General features: G+C 43.7%; 1 protein-coding gene and 1 long non-coding RNA gene across 9 annotated transcripts in view; one reads left to right on the top strand and one right to left on the bottom strand.

Annotated features, from left to right (window-relative positions):
- LOC146772931 (SLAM family member 9-like) overlaps nucleotides 1-19379 on the bottom strand; it is a 369703-nt gene that overhangs the window by 72837 nt on the left and 277487 nt on the right. For 5 of the 7 annotated variants that reach the window (XM_085638234.1, XM_085638229.1, XM_085638231.1 and 2 more), the window contains one exon: nucleotides 11164-11261. In XM_085638234.1, the coding sequence (XP_085494360.1) occupies nucleotides 11164-11261 (98 nt within the window). Of the gene's footprint in view, nucleotides 1-11163; nucleotides 11262-14777; nucleotides 18578-19379 lie in introns of those variants that run through there. The other 2 variants (XM_085638232.1, XM_085638233.1) reach the window with 1 other exon arrangement.
- The window catches only part of LOC146772932 (uncharacterized), a 141650-nt gene that overhangs the window by 93694 nt on the left and 28577 nt on the right, over nucleotides 1-19379 (top strand). The window contains exon 6 of one of the 2 annotated variants that reach the window (XR_014972143.1): nucleotides 5234-5364. The exons of the other annotated variant lie outside the window; for it this stretch is intronic. This is a non-coding gene — a long non-coding RNA (uncharacterized LOC146772932). The remainder of the gene's footprint in view (nucleotides 1-5233; nucleotides 5365-19379) is intronic. 2 annotated transcript variants of the gene reach the window in all.

The following is a 19379-nucleotide window of genomic DNA, read 5'->3' as shown; positions in this document are numbered from 1 at the left end:
GGTGTGCGAGACTAGATTCCACCGAGCAGCTATCTGTTTTGAAAACAATACATCTATTTTGCATACAGGTGTGTTATATTTTTTCCAAAACAGAAGCAAAAAAAAAAAACATGCATCGGGTGTGACCTTGCAAATGTCACTAGCATCTCTCTGAACCAACCTATTCTCGAAGCCAGCCAGATCCAGCTCAACGGGCTGCAGTAGGGTACTTTACTTCTAGTATGACTGCTGAATCTGAAGAGCCCTCATTATAGGTTCGTGATAGGTTATTTCAATAGGTTTCTGCATTCAACGCCACACTACATTGCAGGGAGATGTGCACAGGTTACCATCTATTTCAGTGAATTGATTAATTTGGTGCTTAATGGGCTTGCTCAAAGTCCTACAAGGCACAGGTTGGTAGTTTTTCCTATTAGGGTCTGTGGTCTCGTCTGGTCCTTTAACTGCAGAGGCAGTTTGTCACATTACCGAGCGCATTGATTGCCTTTGTCACAATAACTGCAAGTATCAGGAATGTCATTTCCCTTGGGTTGGCTCAAGATATACGATACTGTTCTCCCTTTCTTTTCAAATGTCCCTTCTCCCCATAAAGACCACTCACCACCGAAAGATGCAGCCGTCTCTCTGGAACCATCTATGTCATTTTTTTCAGTCGGAGTATTTGGAAAAAAAGCTTTTGAAGAGACCTTTGGCCTGATTGTAGGTTATGCTGACAGCATAGCATTCTTTTCTCAATAACTTTGGCGTCGGTTGACGAATCTTCGCAATCTTTTCAAAACTCGTGAGGCACTCAGGTCAGCTCCTATCTTAAAAGTTTCGGGGTGATTCGGAAAGCGGGGGCCAAAAAAAAGGGGGGTCCCAAAACGTGTTTTCTCCATGTTAATTCCCATAGGAATCTTTAGACACGGCTACAGCCCGAACTGCTGAATGGAATTACACCAAATTTGGCGAAAAGGTAGCCCTTGGTCCAGAAAGATCCCTTTTTGTTAAATGGTGTAAATCCGTTCAGTAGTTCATGAGAAATAAGAAAAAGAAAGGGCACCAGCACTCATTTTTTGGGGGACTGAGACTTATTTTCCTTGAACAGGCGTCCAGCAGAAGCAAGAGAGAGAGAAAGGCAGACAATGGAGAAAGAAGAAGAAAGAGTAAGCAAAAGACAGCTAAAGAGCCATGAATGGAGAAAGCAACAAAGAAAAAGAACTTGCATTAGTAAGATAGCGACAGGTAGAGTAGAGCGGCGGGAAAAAGAGGCAGTGGGTGCGATCAAGATTGGCAGGCGCGGTACTTAGCAACCATGGCATTCAGCAGCACCAGTGGCAGGTTCCTGAGACTAACTCTGAGTCTCTGCTTTTTTAAGACAAACTAAGCATGAGCTACCTTTTATTATCTGTGGTCATAAGCAGATGGAAGGGATCCAAAATGCATTGGTTTATTTCCAATACATCCTTTTTTTTACCATGGATTCATTTTTATTCTTTCCTTCAACTAATTTTGGGTAGAACGTTTTTAGATACCTGAGGGCAGGATTCAACACAACTTTTCTATGAATACTTACTCCTAACTTAAAATCAGCTGATTTCTGGATTTCCAGGAGTATGTCTAACCTACTCATGCAACAAGCTATGTGGATTGGACCCTAAATAGTGCTTCAAGGAGAGTCTCGAGTTTGTTTACATGAAGTGGGAGCCTGTCTTTATGGAATGGTTTAGAATGCTTAGCAGTCTAGTTCCAGTAAGTTGCTTACCTTTCAGAAGTTGATCTTTTCCCTTGCATTATACCTGTGAAAGTATCTATTAAGTATCATTGGAATAGCTCTTTGTTTCACTTGTTTCATTCCTTCATATGACTTGACGAACATTTGCTGCATTTGTAGGACTTCTCCTGCATTTGGCACATTTTCTTTGTCATCTGTCTCGTTTCTGTGTAAGGTCTATTTGCCAGTATAGATGATAATCTCTCTGGAAATGCAGAAGCTCTTCATTGTGGGTGTATTTTAACATCTCCCCAGAGCCACAAAGGACTGGAGGGATTAACAGATTTCTTTCATACCCCAGTGCTGGCACCTAGTGGTCATTGTGGGTCCAAACAGCTACTTATTTTTTACATGATCAGCCAAGTGCCCTCTTTCTGTGTCTTCTGGCATTACATGCATTTTAGAAAATTGCAGCAGATTTTCAGAGACAATATTTCCAATTTGAGGAAAGATGGTCTGCAAGACTATTTCATATTTTGTCCTGGGACACCATTGAGTAGAAGACTGATGGGAACCGTGCTTCAATATTTACTGTGGGTATTAAAGTCTTAGAAATCCAGTTGTGATAATCTCACTGACAGGCACGCAACGCCCATTGGGCTCAAAAGGCTTCAGCCCCCCCTTCCGTCGTGTGTGTCAGCCTGGGCTGAGACAGTTTCCCGGGCTGGCGACCATCTTATTGCAGCGGCACCAGAGAACTTCACAGGTCTTTAAAAGACCATTTACTTGTTAACGAGGCTTTGTTGAGTTTTCACCCCTACTTAGGGCACCTGCATCTCCACTCTGCCTATTTCTGGAAAAATTAGCGCCCTCCGAAATGTTTATCAGCCCCCCACCCCTGAAATTTGGCTCTAGTTGCACCTCTGCTCTCTGATATATGTTGATGGTTTATTATGCCCCTCTATCATGATCTTGGATCACAAATGACAAGCAACAAATGAGACTCTCTTATGTCTCTGGTGTCCAACCTACTATGGCACTGAAAACTGGGCCAAGTACAACCCTCTCCACATGTGACTCTAAGGGTAGAGAAGTCGAGCAGTCACAGGCGTCTGATGGAGGTAGCTGTTGGACAAGAGTTCAGAACTCAAAAATCAATCCACGGATACTAGAAGGCATTGTCCAGCCCAGTGCTTGTTTTTATGGACGAGAAAGTACTTTTACTCTCAAAACAGAACTCAATACTGAAACATTGAATGAAAATGAGGTAAAGGGTTGCAGAAGGCTGTGTTCCATAGTGAGAATGTGCAGCCCGTTCCATAATCATCCTCTTTCCCTTCTAGAGATGAGATTCATGCTACTACCTTCCCCACTCCTCTGTATCTATCTAGATAGGATTAAGTGCCGGTAGCTCAAACATTTGCTTTAGTTTCACTAGGTAGCTCAGTTCAACAGTATATCATTTCTTTCTCACCAAATAATAGTGTCTAGTGGGCACAGTCGATTGGCCCATGCACCTACGGTGTCTCTCATCTCCAGAACACTAAGCCCCGCATTTTACCTACATGAATTCTCTTGAGGGTTATGAGGTGGACATATCTTTGCTGCGGGACTATGACCTTTCCTGATGCCATCAGAAGACGGGCTAAGAGAAGTGGATAATTACAACTGCTCTCGAAGTTGGTAACAGGCAGGTCTCAGCAGGAGTGGTTGTGGCCTCCAGGCTTAATCTTATTTGGGTGGTCTCTTGGGTGGTGGCAGCCCCTGGACAGACAGGTCTCTCTGCTTGGTGATTATGCAGCTTTTCACTTTCCGATACTTTTCTCGCATAAATCTCACACATCTCACTCCATGCACTATGCAGAGAGTTTGAGGAGACCCTTTAACAGTACAGGGCCTCTCCTGGCACACTCTCTTGAGTTTCTAGCTTTCCCTGGAGTTGCCCTAACCAGCAACACATCTCCTGGACAGTCTTTCTTCCTTAAGGGCCAAATACACTTCTTCCCTCTTTCAGCAGACAGGCAGGTAGGCTTCTAAGCTCACCAGAGAGACCCTCAGCTACTCTGGCAGAAAAGTGTTGACTTCAGATGATGTCCTCTCACTCTTGTGGAACTGGCTGTCAGGCAAACACCAGCCATAGTTACACAGCATCTCTCCGAGTACAATGAGAAGCACTTGCTTCCTTGTTCGCTGGAACGAACTAGGGTAGTGTGGCCACCACTTTTATGTACATTTTCCAGGGACGGAATGTGGATACCCGGTCTCAAGCTTCACAATCGATTAGAGTTGGTTCTCTGCCAAGAGCCCTTCTCTGGCTGCTCTCCGCATTCAGCCTTTGAGTTCTGTGGTGCTTCTCACAGCAGCTAGCAATGGAGCTGGACGCAAGCAGGATCACTGACAATATGGGCACAATGAAGCGGGATTGTCCTGCACCGGAACTGATTGTCTCCTTCCTGAACCAGAAATCTGAGACAAACAAAAGAGCAGTCCTGGTCTAGAAACTTTCACAACCTGCACAATCGAAATTACAGTCCACCCCTCACCTCGGCAATCAAACAAATGGCAGTGCTCATGGAGAATTAATCAGCAGCCACTTGCTAACAAACATCTCTATAAAATTTCCAAAGGTGACTCTTTCAGCACCCTACTCACTTCACCGTCTGGATTGCCACACTCCAACCACTGGAATGCATGCAATACAATTCTACTGTCCAGGGAAGCTGTCATTTTCCTCCATCTAGTGCCGAGACAAATGCTGTGATAGACCAAGGTCATCCAAAATGTATCCCACTGGTTTCAGTCCTCAGACTAATTCACACACTAACCGCTATTACTACAAATGTGCTACAGGCTTTCGACCTTCACACATGATGTCAGCACACGGTTCTGGACGTTCACAAAACAGAGGAACTTTTCATAGTCACAGTGACACATATAAAAAGGTCTGGTCACACTATCAATCTCAAAACAGGGTATGTTGCCACCACCTTTTACGTGCTATGCCGAAGGGATGGATAGTAGTCATTTGTTCCAACATGACGAGACCCTTGGTGTGCCCCTCAGGTCACAAGACAGGTCCTGGACCTCAAATTGTCTAGCACAGGTCTTGGCCTCTTTCCACAGGCTAGTTTAACATGACACCTCGTTCAAAATGAGTCAGGATACTAGGTTCACCTGCATACAGGAACTCAGGGCAGGGGTACATGCGGTATACCAATACTGGGGACATTCCGTCCTAAAATGAATAAATACTGGTTCAGCTAGGGAGGTGAAATTGATGTAATTTCATGACAATAAAAATGTCAGGACATTTCTGAAAAGTTAGCAGAGAACATTTATAAATGAATGGATTCTAAAGGCCTCTGAGATTAGTTGTGGACTGAAATGTCAGAGCCAAAGCAAGCACACACGGTTAGAAGATTTGGACTTTTGATCTTAAGCTGTTGGTTCATGTTCTTGCCTTTTTCTCCAAGTTAGCCAGCATACTGAAAACTATCAAGCATCTTCATAAGTTCCAGAGACATCTTCATTTATTTGCAGATCCAGCAGGTGGAGCCGAGCTGAGATCAGAAAGGGGTGGCAGGCTGCAGTGAAAGAGTCGATTCCACCCCAGCGTGCAAGAAGGTCAAAGTGATGAAATTGTCGCGACTCAGAAAGTAAACAGGTACCAGGTATTGGAAGCTGACCCATCCTCCCCTTCTTTGATCAAACTGTCTCTCTAGTCCTTCAGGATCAGCGAGCATTTGAGCTCTATGTCCCAAACTCCTGCCAGTTGTCGTTATGCCAAACACGTAAGTGGGTCAAGAAGATAGCACGTGGTTCGGGTCTTCAGGTTGTTATGTTATATTATGTTAGGCAAACTTATATAGCGCGCAGCTACCCTAGGGTGTCCCGGCGCTTGCTGTAGAGCTCCCAACAGTTAGCAAACAGAAGAATCAAAACAACCAAGTTTTGAGCGCTTGTGAGATCAGCTATTCCTTGGAGATTGACTTCTTCAAGAAAGCTTTCAGTCAAGTTCTGAATTCGTCCTATCCGTGATTGATTCTAATGTTAAGCTAGGAAATATCAGGGAATAAAAAAACTGCATTGGCAAGTGGCAATGGAATAGAGATCCCTGTTGTTTGAAGTAAGAGTCAAGACAAAAAACATAGAGTTACACATTTATAACACACTATGCCACCATGTCTCATGATATTTCCATATGTTTATTGAAAAGATTTGGAGGTTCTAAACTGGTCACTGTTCTAGCTCCTTTCTCCCTTTTTATGTTTGCTGTAATGTATATTATCAGTTGCAATGAAACATATTTTTCTGAAACGTATTTGGTTATTACTTGAGGACCACTATAAGAACCCTAAAACAAATAATATACAAGCCCAATCTGTAGCCAAAAACATGCTTCTATACAGACATACATTAAACTCTCAAAGCTGTATGACTACACAATATCTGGGTGCCTAGTGACTGCCTGAAATGCACTCCTATCACTTAGTACATTACCTTTAGCAGCGTATAACTCTATTTGCGACTGATATCACACCATTGTAGGCCAGGATTGAAAGAACATTTTGGAGTGACCTGCCAGACTTAATGGTTTGCACTATAAGGCCACTCGTACGGTCAAAATGATGCTGACCTCCTAGAGTTTAGCTTATATATGAATTAACATAAATAGGTTCATACATAGTGAGGCACAAACTTGACATAATGCAGGACTGCACTTTGAAATCCTTCAATGAACTATGCAGTGAATTCCATCTGCCACCTCCTTAGTGCTGCAGACACAGGCATCTGATGTTTTGTCTGAATGGTATGATCAGTCCAGGCCCTATGGCGATCTTTGCCCAACCGCTGTTGTATATTAGCAGTGGGGCAAATCTAAAAGTGTGGGGACCAGATTGGACAATACCCTGATGTCATCCAGACACTCAACAGTGAAGTTCAGGAAACTGGGGTCTGGTGGCATATTCTATTTATATGAAACACACTGATGAAGACTATACATCTCTCCTTAACATGCAACAGGGGATTGAGGGAGGATTGCCTTTAATAGACATCTTTAAAATTCTTGAACCACTGTTACTGGTCCCTTTCTAAATTGTATCGATGAAGCAAAATTAATTGTGAATGATCGCTGATCAAGATGCAAAACCCTTGACCGTGGCTTGATACATGTGCTATGGTCCTGTCCTCAGCTACTTGACTACTAGAGGAGTGCCTGGTGTGTACACGGGTGTCTACAGGACTATCCATTGCAAACTATGTATACTCTGGCACTGATATTCGACCGAAATACCCACATAGTCTAAATAATTGATGGAACACCCATATCAATGCATGATTGCAACACATAGGCTACAAGACAAGATCATACTGTTTGACTGGATATGTTGACCTTGCGAGGAGTATTCTAAGACACCTCCTCCATGATAATCCAGCAAGACTGGTCTTGCATTACTTGTGATTTGCCTATGACTGGGCCTAAACTGTGGTGGCAAGGTGTGCAAAAAACTGTTGGCCAGGGATGCGGCCCGATTAATTATCAGTGGCTGAGATTAATTCAAGCATTACATCCTTTAGTTTTTTTGTACATTATAGTATCAATGTATGAAGGACATTACATAGGCTACAAAATGAGATCAAAATGTTTGACTAGATTTATTGACCTTGCCTGGAGAGACCCCCTTCCTTGATAATCCAGCCAAACTGCCCCACACCATCAGCTGTTTATCATACTAACAATCTACATCAAACTGTACCACTCACTCTATCCCCTCGTAGATTAAACATATGGGGACGGCACATAACGACTTGTCTGTAATTTACTGCCCCGAATCATCTGAGACCGTACACCTGCCCCCTCCCCTTTTTCATTGCGTCTCCTCGGTCCTCCCCACAGTAAGATTTATTAGAAATGTACCTCTGGGCAGCTGTAGATGCCTCAGAATGTTATGTTACCATCAGGTGAACTCCAAACCACCTGGTGTAAATTTGCATTGTCATATGTCACATGCTGATGCTATATGTGCTGCCTTTCCGTTGCCTGATGTATTAACTTTGCGCTACCTGATATATGATTGTCGGACTGCTAAAATTGAAAGTCGTTAGTTATTAGACATGAATAAGACACTCTAATACAATTCAATGATTATCCAGCCGTTTGTATTTTGTAATGTGGATCTGGGTGTCACCGCCCTATGAGAAGTAACCATTGTTGTGACTGCTTAGAGCGGTTAGAAGGAAGGCTGTGTTGGTGGTTACATGTACATTTCAGGTCTTAATGACCATACAGCATAACATGATGATAGGTATTGTTAAACTGCATTAATCTCACGTCCATGATTTACTGAATTATAGAAATTCTATGTGTGTAAAAAGTTTAGATTAGCGTGAGTGCCCCGGGTGTCACTTAATATGGTAATTTGGTTATTTCTAATTTTGTTGGGAGAGGGCTGGACTTATACAGACAAAACAGCTGACCAGGGAAAAATATCAGAAGTGTTATGAGTTAAGGATGATAGTGTGTACTCACTGGAAAAGCAACAAACACAGGTTGAGGAGGGAGGGCAGGAGGGAGTTACTGAGTGGGGCAGTAATTGGGGAATACAAGGAGCACCCAAGGGTCAAAGAGAAGTCTTCGAGAACAAAATGGCACAAGGGAGGCAGGTGGAGAAAAATGGAAGACATGAAAAAGGAGAGTGAAATTGGTGGAGGGGCTCTCCCATGAAGCTGCAGAACCAGCACGAAAGCTTGGTGAACAAAACAAAATCATGTCAGAGCTAACTTGAATTTAAACACTCATAAATTTTCTGAATCTACTAAATAATGTTCTAGTTGAGAATAGTGAAGTGAAGATTTAATCCCAAATTATGAACATAGTTTAACCAATTTGAAGGCATGGAAGAATTAAACAACATTTGAGCAATAAAGTACCCTCATAGCATGCCAATGAACACCTTAGTGGTCCAAGAGAAGAATCACTGTTTCACGCGGTGTGTCCAATTTGCTAGAAGAAATCCTAACTCGTGTAGTGCTGAATCTCCCTGTTTTTGGGATTCTCAAATTGATATTGATCCCTGGCCCCATGTTAGAGATTGAGCTATTCTTCCTCTATTTACTTAAGAATGGCACCAGTACTGCGAGAATTGAAGTGCGATTCCGAGTCACTTGGGAGGTAACTCAATTCTAGATCGACAAAAAGTTGCAAGATCATGCCCATGTAAGCACACTCTTGTGTTCAGGGCATACAGGAGATTGGGACAGTATGAAGCAGGTTATCTGTATCTGCAATCAATATTTTTAATAGAAGGACTATGATACCATGTTGAAACATCTTATAATGAACTCAGACATGACTGGGTGTCCCAGCCGGATATTTATCACCTTGCTAGAATCTGTATCCAATGTTATTGGGTTTTTATAATTTTCATGACAGAGATCTGACAGAGATCTCCCGAACAGGTGCAAATTTATAGGGGGTACACTGATCAAGGATGGCAGTTTAAGAAAGCTGCTGGTGCATGATGACCTGGGGATGGGTGCACCAAATAAAGGAGGGAGCTTTGTCAGTAAAGTTGTTCTTGCAATCTGTGTAGTTCCTTTGAGAGACACCTTCTTTTAGAGATGTGAAATGTAATAGGTACACTCAGCTTTGAGACTGAACTACTTATAGCCATGATCACAAACACGAACAATGGATTTAACCTAGATTTTTTGACTGGGGTGAATGTTTTGATTTGTTCCACATTACGTCCATCAATTGTGTGTCCCCTGCTTTCTCACACTAAGTGCGCCAGGCATGCCCAGACGTGCGTCCCGGGCTGACTGTGCCACTGGATTCAAGCTAGCCTGGCTGATGAGGGGAGAAACCCCGAAACCAGTCCTAGGATGCTCGTGTCTGGTCAAGGGGGGGCCTGGCTTGGCAGTTCGGGCAGGATTGTTCCCATGAGGAACAGGATCAAGACTGATTTGCCTATGGCTGGGTCTAAACTGGGGTCGCATAGTGAGCAAAAGAACAATGGGTTTAACCCAGATCTTTTGACTGGGGTGAATGTTTTGATTTGTTCTGCATTCCGTCCATCAATTGTGTGTCCTATCATCACAAACACAGAAAGACACCTAGCCTTCTAGCACGGGTGACTTTTTCCATTGCTTCTGCTTTTAATATCTTAAAGCTCAAAGAAATAATTTTTTTTAACAGGATTTTCAGTGATTTTCCTCTCTTATTTCCAGAGGGAACTCAAAGCTTAAAGAACTGCAGTTCTAGCTTGATTTATTCAGGATGGTTGATACATCTTCAGGTTAAATGGTATGGAGAAGGGAATTGTCTTGGATGCACTGACATTTTTTTACACATAGGAAAGGATAGCTGTGTTCAGATGTGGCCAACTTTGATCAGAACTCCTGATTCATGAAGAGATAGATTAACACCTGGTACAACCAGGACTCTGACTGGCACTCACTGACGGTGATAGACGTAGCAGGAGATTGAGATCACGTTCTGCACCATGGGACCGGTCTCCAGCACAAAGCAAGTAAGGTGGTGGTCACGGCTGGACTGGGAAATGAAACCGGTCCTGGCAATCAGCTCGACCGGCCTCCAAGGGGTGGGGGGTGCGAGTGGGAAGCACCACTCCCGCAGCTGCTTTTGTTACAGGCTGCCGATAATAAACCAGCCCCCAGGGGTCCGAAACCAGCCCCCAGGGGTCCAAAACCGGCCCCACCCTTCCGAGTCCACCGAGAAAACACCTGATGCCCGCTACGGCCAGTCCGGCCCTGGTGGTGGTGTGCCCAAGTGTTGTCATTTTCCCGCATGGATGAGCAAACTCGGGTTAGTACGATGAATTGAACAAGTTGAGAAAGATCCACAAGAATGGAAGAAATCGGTTTTGTTCATGTTGGATAGCTAACCAAATGTTTTACAATCATCTTTTGGATAGATAATCGGATGATTCAGGTTAGCGCAACATTTTTCAAGTAAATGTTCTAAGAACTTCAGTGAAGGCCCCTCACTAGTTTCCATGTTATACGACTCGCGAAGGTAAACGATGGTTACCATGGTCCATGAGACCATGATATTTATGGTCTGATTAAACTTATTACCGGTCCTCTGACGAAACTGGCTATTGCCCCTTCATAAAGCACCCAGTATGTTACGAAGCCTCTTTGGTCTATAATTTACCACGTATACGACGTTTTCATGGCTTTCAAGGACCAGACAAAACAGGCCCTACTGGGTCTCAGAACTTCGGTGGACAGTAAGAGGCAAACAGCTTCTCCCCACCCTAGTGGAAAACAATTTTTGCTGCCATTCATAAAAAATAAGTAGCCATTTATAAAAGCTTACATTAGGAATGTGTTTAATAGTGTTAAGAAGAAGTCTTTGGTGTGTTATATTTTTTTATTACGTTTCAAGACACTGAAGAATCAGGCCAAAGTTAGATACACAAATTTAGAGTTTATTCAATTACCTCATCGTTCCCATCGGGTGGACTCCGGGGAATGCTGGGGGATGTAGTCCCAGGGGGTCCTTCTTCAGGGCCAGCCAAGACATACACACTTCTATCAGCTGTAGAGGAGAAACACAGAGGAACAACGACCTCATCAGAACTTTTCTTTCAGGGTCTCCACATATTTGTTTTGTACAAAAGCAGGTTGTGATTATTGCACGACTTTCACGTCTAACAGTGGGAATTCGCTGCTCTTTTGAATTTCCGTGCTCTGTTGACTATTATTTTTTCCTTTTTATGGGCGATTTGTGAAGTTTCTTATAGAAGCCATCTGTGTTACATAAAGTCAACTATTTTACTTCAGACTTGGAGACTGTGTCTGAAACTGCCCACGCACGAGTGACCTAGTTGAACAAACCGTCGCTATTACCGTGAGCCACGTCACAAGGCCTGACCACATCCGGCTTTGAATGAGTTCCGTCTGGGGAGCTCTGCTGAGCAGGGGACGGGCTGGACGCTGTGGTTGACGCGCTGCGAGCTTTGGAGGGAAACCTAACTTTGAGGGCGAAACTTTTTTTTAAACCTTTGATGCGTGTGACTGGAGGCCACGTCTCGAGGAGATATTTACTTTTTTACTGTTCATAGAGAAAAAGATGTTTATTTTTTTAAAAATCTTAAGTTTAATGTATTTGCCAGTATGGTTGGCGTTTCTGCTGTTTGACTGGCAGCTGAAACAATCCAGTTTTAAGCTATGAGCACCAGTGTTTGTCAGTGGTACTAAATGTTGCATGTCAGTCTCAAATATATTTTAAATTCCTTCCATTTTCCTTAATTTCAGTTCAAACTAAATACATTGAACTGCTTTTCTGGATCACCTATGGTTATTTTCATCTGATCTTCAATTTCTTCCCTCAGACTACTTCCCATTGGCCCCGTCTCTAACATTAGCTCCTTTACTGTTAACCCCCCTTACAGCCAACTGATGCCTGAGTAGAGGGGTGAGTGAATGATTTAATGGATGGATGTATGAGTTAGTGGACGGAGAGTGTGTTGATCAATGAATATGTATTCTTGGGAGGTGAGGTGTGGGAGGGAGGGTGGATGGAGATATTGTGTAATAAAAACATCTGTCAGGGTGTGCTACAGAAACGTTCTCTAAAACTCAAAGTTATTATCCTGGAATAGTGATCAAGGTATTAGATTTGCAGGGAGCATTACACAGCAATAGACATAAACCTACATTATGCCATGCAGCAACATAGGGCTACGCCATGTTGTAACACAGGCCTACACCATGCCGCAATATCGGGCAACAGTTTACTGCAGCAAAGGGCAACAGTGTGCCACAACATAGGGCTACGCCATGCCGCAACACAGGGCTACACCAAGCTACAACATCGCGATACAGTGTATCTCAAAATAGGGCTACGCCATGCCGTAACACAGGCCTACACCATGCTGCAACATCGCGATACAGTGTATCTCAGAATAGGGCTACGCCATGCCGTAACACAGGCCTACACCATGCTGCAACATCGAGATACAGTGTATCTCAAAATTGGGCTACGCCATGCCGTAACACAGGCCTACACCATGCTGCAACATCGGGCAACTGTTTGCTGCAGCAAAGGGCAACAGTGTGCCACAACATAGAGCACACCATGCTGCAACATAGGCCTTACCATAAAAAAACAAAAGGCTACACTGTGACACAACATAGGGCTACACCATACCAAAACATAGGGCTAAATCATGCTGTAACATAGGACTCAAGCATGCTAAAGCACTGGGCTACACCATGCAACAAAGTAGACCATCAGAGGCTGTATTACGGTAAATGAACATTTTCATTGTTTCCACCAGAGGCTCCTTTAAAAAGGTGCGCCCGTCTCAAACAATAAAGATGCACTCTATTACCATGAATGTGCTATCCCCACGGCAGCTGCGAACTCGCGCTGGCCCCAGGGCGACACATTCCTGTGAAAAACAAAATGGCTGCTTTACAGCTGCTCCGTGTTTTCACAGTTCAGACGGCAACCCGCCTGCACTCTGAAGGTGGATTAGAGAACCCTTTGCATGCGGGCGTAGTCACTGTCTGTACCCGCCTGCAAGGGGATGTCTGGGAGTCTATAGGAACACCTTTCCCTCCTCCAGAGCGATCCTCTCAGGGGTCGCACTGACAGCACGCCACATTTTAGATGGCACATTGTCAGTGTGCCTCATGAGGGCGTCTTTGCCTCTACGCCCATGTATTCAATAGGGCGTGGGCGCAGAGGCAAAGGAATTACTTCATTTGCATGGGGCACGCCTCCATGCGAATGAGGGAATGTCCCTCAAGACAACGCTGGCGCTTTTATGAACGGTACGGTATCAGTATAACAGAAGGCGCCGCACGAGCGTCTGCGGCCACTTCTGTAATACCAAAGTGTCCTGGGGGCGTGCAAAGCCTACACCTAACATCAAAATGGCCGAATTTGTTTTAAAGATTTCTTTAAAATATTTAATAGCTAAAGAAGCCGTAGAACATCTGAGAGCTGTACATCATGAATGGTCGTGTTAATATATTTAGTATTAATGCAAATAGCTTTAGCAATAACAATAATAATTGTGCAACATGTTCAGCAACCTGATACACTTAGAGCCACATCAGTGATAGGAACTAAATGTGATTATATGGAAGAAAAGGAGAGCCAAAGGAGAGCAGACAGAGAAGGCAATAGGTTGGGTGGAAGCGAGAGAGTGAACGGGTATTTACAGCCTATCTTGGGTTAGGGGGTATATTAGTTTCCTTGACTAGTGAAACGGTGGAGTTCAGATAAGAAAGGATGACTGAATGAAACTGTTAAAAGGTTATTTGTGGGGTTCATGGGCAGATTTACAAGCCCCTTGCGCCACTTTTGCGTCACATTTCCCATGTTAAGAGTGATGCAAAAGTGACGCAAGGGCCTTGTAAATCTGCCCCTCAGTGTGCTCTTGAAAGGTAAATGGGACGTAGACAATCCTTTTCCACCAGTTAACCGTAACACTCTCCCCTCCTTCCCTGGTATTGCTGGTGGTAGGGGTGTGTGGAGTTGCTTAACTTTTTTCTCAAGAACTTTCAGGAATTCTTGAGAAAACTACGATTATTTCCTGAAGTTTGTGAAATTCTCTACCTGGGGTGCTCAGGGTGAAATCTAGATGTTCACACATATATTAATTTGTTCTGAGAAAAAATGGTGAGAATCCAAAGCCATCATACACCTTTTCAGCCCCAGCTAGCACAAACAGGCACTCTTCAGGAAATATTGCCACTGCGAGGGAATCTTGTCAGCTGCCACAACTACCCCAGAGCGAACAAGAAGTTGGAAAAGCAGCAATATTAATGGATTACAGTTTCAATATTCGGGAATCATGAGTGCCTCTTCCTGCACATTCTCAGTTTTAGACCCAGACAGCCTGGTCATCTGTACTAGGTGCCCTTCAGGGGTGGTAAATATAGTATTCTATTCCACTTTTCAAGCCTGTCTTTATACATCTTTGCCCTGTAACAATTGTTAAAACATGCAAGCACTGATGTGCTAATTTAGATGTTTTTTGTAGCCCTGTAAATGTAAAAGATTAATGTAAAAGATTCATGATCAATAAAAGTAAAGCCATTTTCATTAGCCCTCTGAAATGTTTTATTTAACTATAAAACGACAAGCAGGAAGAAACAAATACATAAATATATATTGTACATGAAATGTAGCTATGGACCATCGGGTTTCATTGTCCTGGCACACCTTGAAAGGATTTGAATATATAATGAATGCCCTTTCTGCACTATGGCATTTTAGCAAATGTATGTGTAAATTGTTCCATAAAATATACGATTTTTCCCCATTTTTTTAAAATCTACTCAGGAGGCAGAAACACATAGAAGAGGTCTGGTATGCCCGCTTTGCCTGCTCACTACAATTCGGGGCAAGTATTGTGCCCCAGAACTTTCAAAGCTTAACAGTACTATAATATAGGTGATACCTAAAATGGACATTTGTCTGTGATATGCTGTAATACTAATAATGCAGTTGGTATGGAAATTCAGGGATTTCGATTGTTGTGATGATAGGGTCACATGACATGCTTTCCTTGAAAAAATAGAGATAAAGGGTCATATGATGTCACTTCCTGTGATGGTAAAAAAGAATGTGATTTCGCTTCCACTACCCCAGGCATTTTAGTGAATCGATGCCCATGTCCTTCACTCTGGAACTCTGTTTTTGACAAGAACAATGGGCTAGCAAATTGTAACAGCTAATAATCCCATCAAGTATCAACTTCTGTTACGCAATGAATATATGCTTTGGACAACGATCGCTGAAACATGGCGTGTAAAATGGCGGCCTGCACAATTGAATGAAAATAGCCACGTCCCTTTTTGAAGCACATGATCGTTGGCAGTGGTAATTATCGTGATGCGAGATCCTGAATAGAAGTCATCCACGCAGGTGCCATTTAAGGGCGGAGAATAAGGAAAACTTGGAGGCTGTGAAGCGAGCTTTGAGACTCGTGACAAGGCCTTCCACTTTAGTCAACATGAGGATACCAGCTGCGTTCGGGTCTATGTCCCAGTCTTGACCTGCAGCTGTATAAACCCCTTCTCTAGTAATTTCAACATTAGGTCTTCCTAACTTTGTTGATGAGACCTGCCTTCCATGGATGTCAATTAGGCCCAATCAGGAGTAGCAGCTACTACCCAGCCTTGCCCTTTAGTAGCACCAGCACTGCCCTTACTGGTTTCAGAGGCAATGAAGGCAGGAACAAGAAGTACATTAGGTTCTTAGATTACTGTCTGCAGTTCCAATTTTTGCCATCCCTCAGTCAGTAGAATAATGGAGGCCATTTAGATGCTAAAGCAGGGGCAAGAGGTCAGCGCTGTAATCCCATCAGGGTCAATGTGTCTAGGATGTCACTTCTATTAGCCATGGCAGTGGTGAATATAGCATGTTACTACGCATGTTATTACATCGCATTCTTTTACAACATGGTCGTTACAAGGGCCACGTTGTTAGAACGCGATACCTTTACATCGCAAGTCATTAGATCGACTTGCTGTAGGTGGCGCGCTGGACTTAGGAATAGTATTATTTACTATTCTAACTCCAGCATGTGCAACAGTGGGGAAGGTGTTGGAATAGTAAATTATACTATTCCTTAGGTCAGAGCTCCCCCTACAGCAAGTCGATCTAATGACTTGCGTTGTAAAGGTATCACCTTCTAACAACGCAGTTGTTGTGACGACCGCGTTGTAAAAGGAACACGATGTAATGGCAGCGTTGTAAACGCTGTACCCCAGCAGTGTCATAGCAAGGCTGCCAGGGGTATAAGGCCCTGAGGCAAGGAAGGAAAATTAGTCCCCTATCCCACTGGTGAGGTAGTAAAAAAACAATTGGAATTGTTTAGAGGTTGTGGGCGGGGCATGGGCTCTGCACACTGCTGGACACCTGTGCATTTGCACCCACTGCACTATTTAAAGGTATGCTGCTGTTCCTTTATCCCTTCAGTCCTCTGTTTGCCGCATCATTCCCTGAAAATCTTGAGACCCACACTCTCTTCCTTATCTTCCTGGATCAGGCTACTGTTCACCTTCCACTCTCCTCCACTTCCACTGCCTCTACTCTCCTTCCATGGACTTTGTAACTCACTACTACCAGCCTTTTACCCCCTCACACTAGTCCATTTGTATTCTCCTTCATTCCCTCCCCTTTTTTCTCTCTCTCCTACATTCTCCCGTTCCCTCCTGCATCGCTTTATCCATATGTATTCAGATACTTTACACCTTTTTCTGATCTCCTCTTCCTAGCGTATCACTTGGCTCTAGTTCCCTTAATGCAATTCTCTTGGTATCGCTACATCTATTTGTGCCTTTGTATCTCACTACCTTTCACTTTCCCTCTCCTCCTGTAATTCTCTACTCCTCTTTCTACCTTACTATTCTCTTCTCTAACTTTTAAAGTTGTCATTTCTCTCTCCTCTCATCTCTTTCTTTCTCCTCCAGAAGCTCTTCAATACACGTCCACCTTCTATGTGTTTTCCTTATCTCGCTGTTCTTTTTTATTCTCTTATATCTCTAAACCTTCATTTATTTCCCCTGCTACCTGTATCTCTCCGCCATTTCATTTGCTCTCCACTCTATCTCTGTATTCTACTGTGGATCTCCCAGGGCTCTCCTCCATCTTCTTTTCTCCTCTGTGTCCTAGTTCTTCCCGGTATCCCTCAAACACTTTCCTTTCATTCTCTGATATGCATCTCCGTCTTTGCCTGTATCTCATTTGAGCCATGTATCTCTCACTTCACAAATGCATCGTTCCCTCCTTCTATTTCACCCCCTCCCCTTTCTACCGTCCCCTGCTTTCTTCAATCCTTCACCATCAATCCACCCCCATATCTGTCCCGTATTTATCCCTTCTCCCCCTTTATTCTTCCATTTCTACTTTTTCTACCGTGTCGCTCCATTCTTTATTTCTTTATTAGACTATTCACTGCTCCTCTTCCCTTGTTCTGACCCCTCAGAGTAAATACAGAGCGAGGCCACGTTCAAGGGATGGGTTGGAGTTTTCAGTAAACTGCAGCTGGTGTAGGGCAGGATAGGCCCACAATCATTTGGTCCCAGTGCCACTGCACCAGTCGCACACCTGATAGTTAAGCCCCTGAACTCGATATTTTGGTGCATGGGTATCCATGAAGCCTTCATGCCACATTTGCACTTGTGTTATACCTGTATCTGGTCAGTTTCACTGCCTGCATCCTCCTCCCCCAATCCCCTTGATCCACCTTCTTGCAGGATCTACAGCGTCTCCATCCTTGGCACTGACACTTCAGGCTCCAGTGCTGACCCCAGTCTGCATGACTGCTACCAGCAGTGGCTGTCTCCACTCACATCTTCACACCTACACTGAGTTCCCCCGAGTAACCAATCAGGATCCTAACATTTTCTGCCTCTTCCACGCATAAGATTCTTTCTAACATCCTTTTTTAAAGATTTTGCAAGGAGACGCGTATGTCCAAGCCCATAAACCCCAGGCACTCGCCAGATTTCCTTCTTCCCTTGAAGCAAGTGCACCTTTTTGGAGTATGCCTATAAACAGAGCATTAAATATGATTTACGCTGGTTTGTGCTATTTTTGGTCCATTTGTCTTCTGCGGTCCTTGTCGGTGAGTGCTGAGGTTGGTTGAAGGATGCTGAGAATGGGGTGTACTGAAGTTACTCAAAAACCACCCAGAGGTTATGCTCGAGGTCCCTCTGGGCTATCGTCCAATCATAGTCACGAAGCATCTCTGCTCCACATTGATGCCCGAATAGCATCTTTCCCCATCACGTGTGAGGCTAGGCTCGCTGGAAGCAGACTTCATCGTAGACCGTGGGTGTCTTCTTCCGCTGTAGATATCTTGGCATCTGGTCTTGGCTCCACTGGACCTTGCAAAATAAACACAACATTGAAACAAGTTATGGTTGTCCTAAAAATATTTTATGTTATTCTATTAATATTTAAATTCTAAACACAGTTACATTAGGAATGCAAACAATTTGCAATAGCGGGATCTGCTCTAGGTTTACTGGTTATTGCTGGTTTATCAAATATTGAAAGCAGTCTGAGAATTCTGTGTTGCTGCGAACCCAGTTACAGCAGGATCTAAATAATGCGTTTATCCAAGAGCGACAGAGGGGGAAGTGGAGCTCGGCTAATCTTAACATTTACACAGCTGCCTCACATCCTCTTCAAACAAGGAACAGGGCCATTTCCGTCCACGTCTGTACCCGGATGCAGATACTGAAGGAGGAGGGCTCAAGCACCACCCCACTCACACAGGGAGGGCCGGGGTCATAGGGCGACTACTGACTGATGTCAGCCTTAGAAACCTGCACTCCTTTCATTTTGAGAGGGAGAGTACCTACACTTGCCATAGAGATGCAATACTTTAAATGGGAGATTACCCGCACTTAGCAGCAAGCAGGCACTCTGGGCTAGTGAGTACCAGCACTTCTAGATTTACATTTCAAGCACTGGATAGAGCTCAACAATCATTAGAAGACAGGCAGTTTGGTTTGGGCTAGTATAGCACATGCATTTGTATGCACCACATACATGACATGTTCACATATAGTGCATGTACACTTACAGATATACAGGCATCCACAGCACAAACCAATAGAGAAACAGGCGTCTGAGCACCTTGATCAAACATATAGGCTTCTGTACACAACAAATAATGAACAT

Source organism: Triturus cristatus, chromosome 12 (genome assembly GCF_964204655.1).
Source record: "Triturus cristatus chromosome 12, aTriCri1.1, whole genome shotgun sequence".
NCBI lineage: Eukaryota > Metazoa > Chordata > Amphibia > Caudata > Salamandridae > Triturus > Triturus cristatus.
This window is presented reverse-complemented; position numbering and strand designations above follow the sequence as displayed.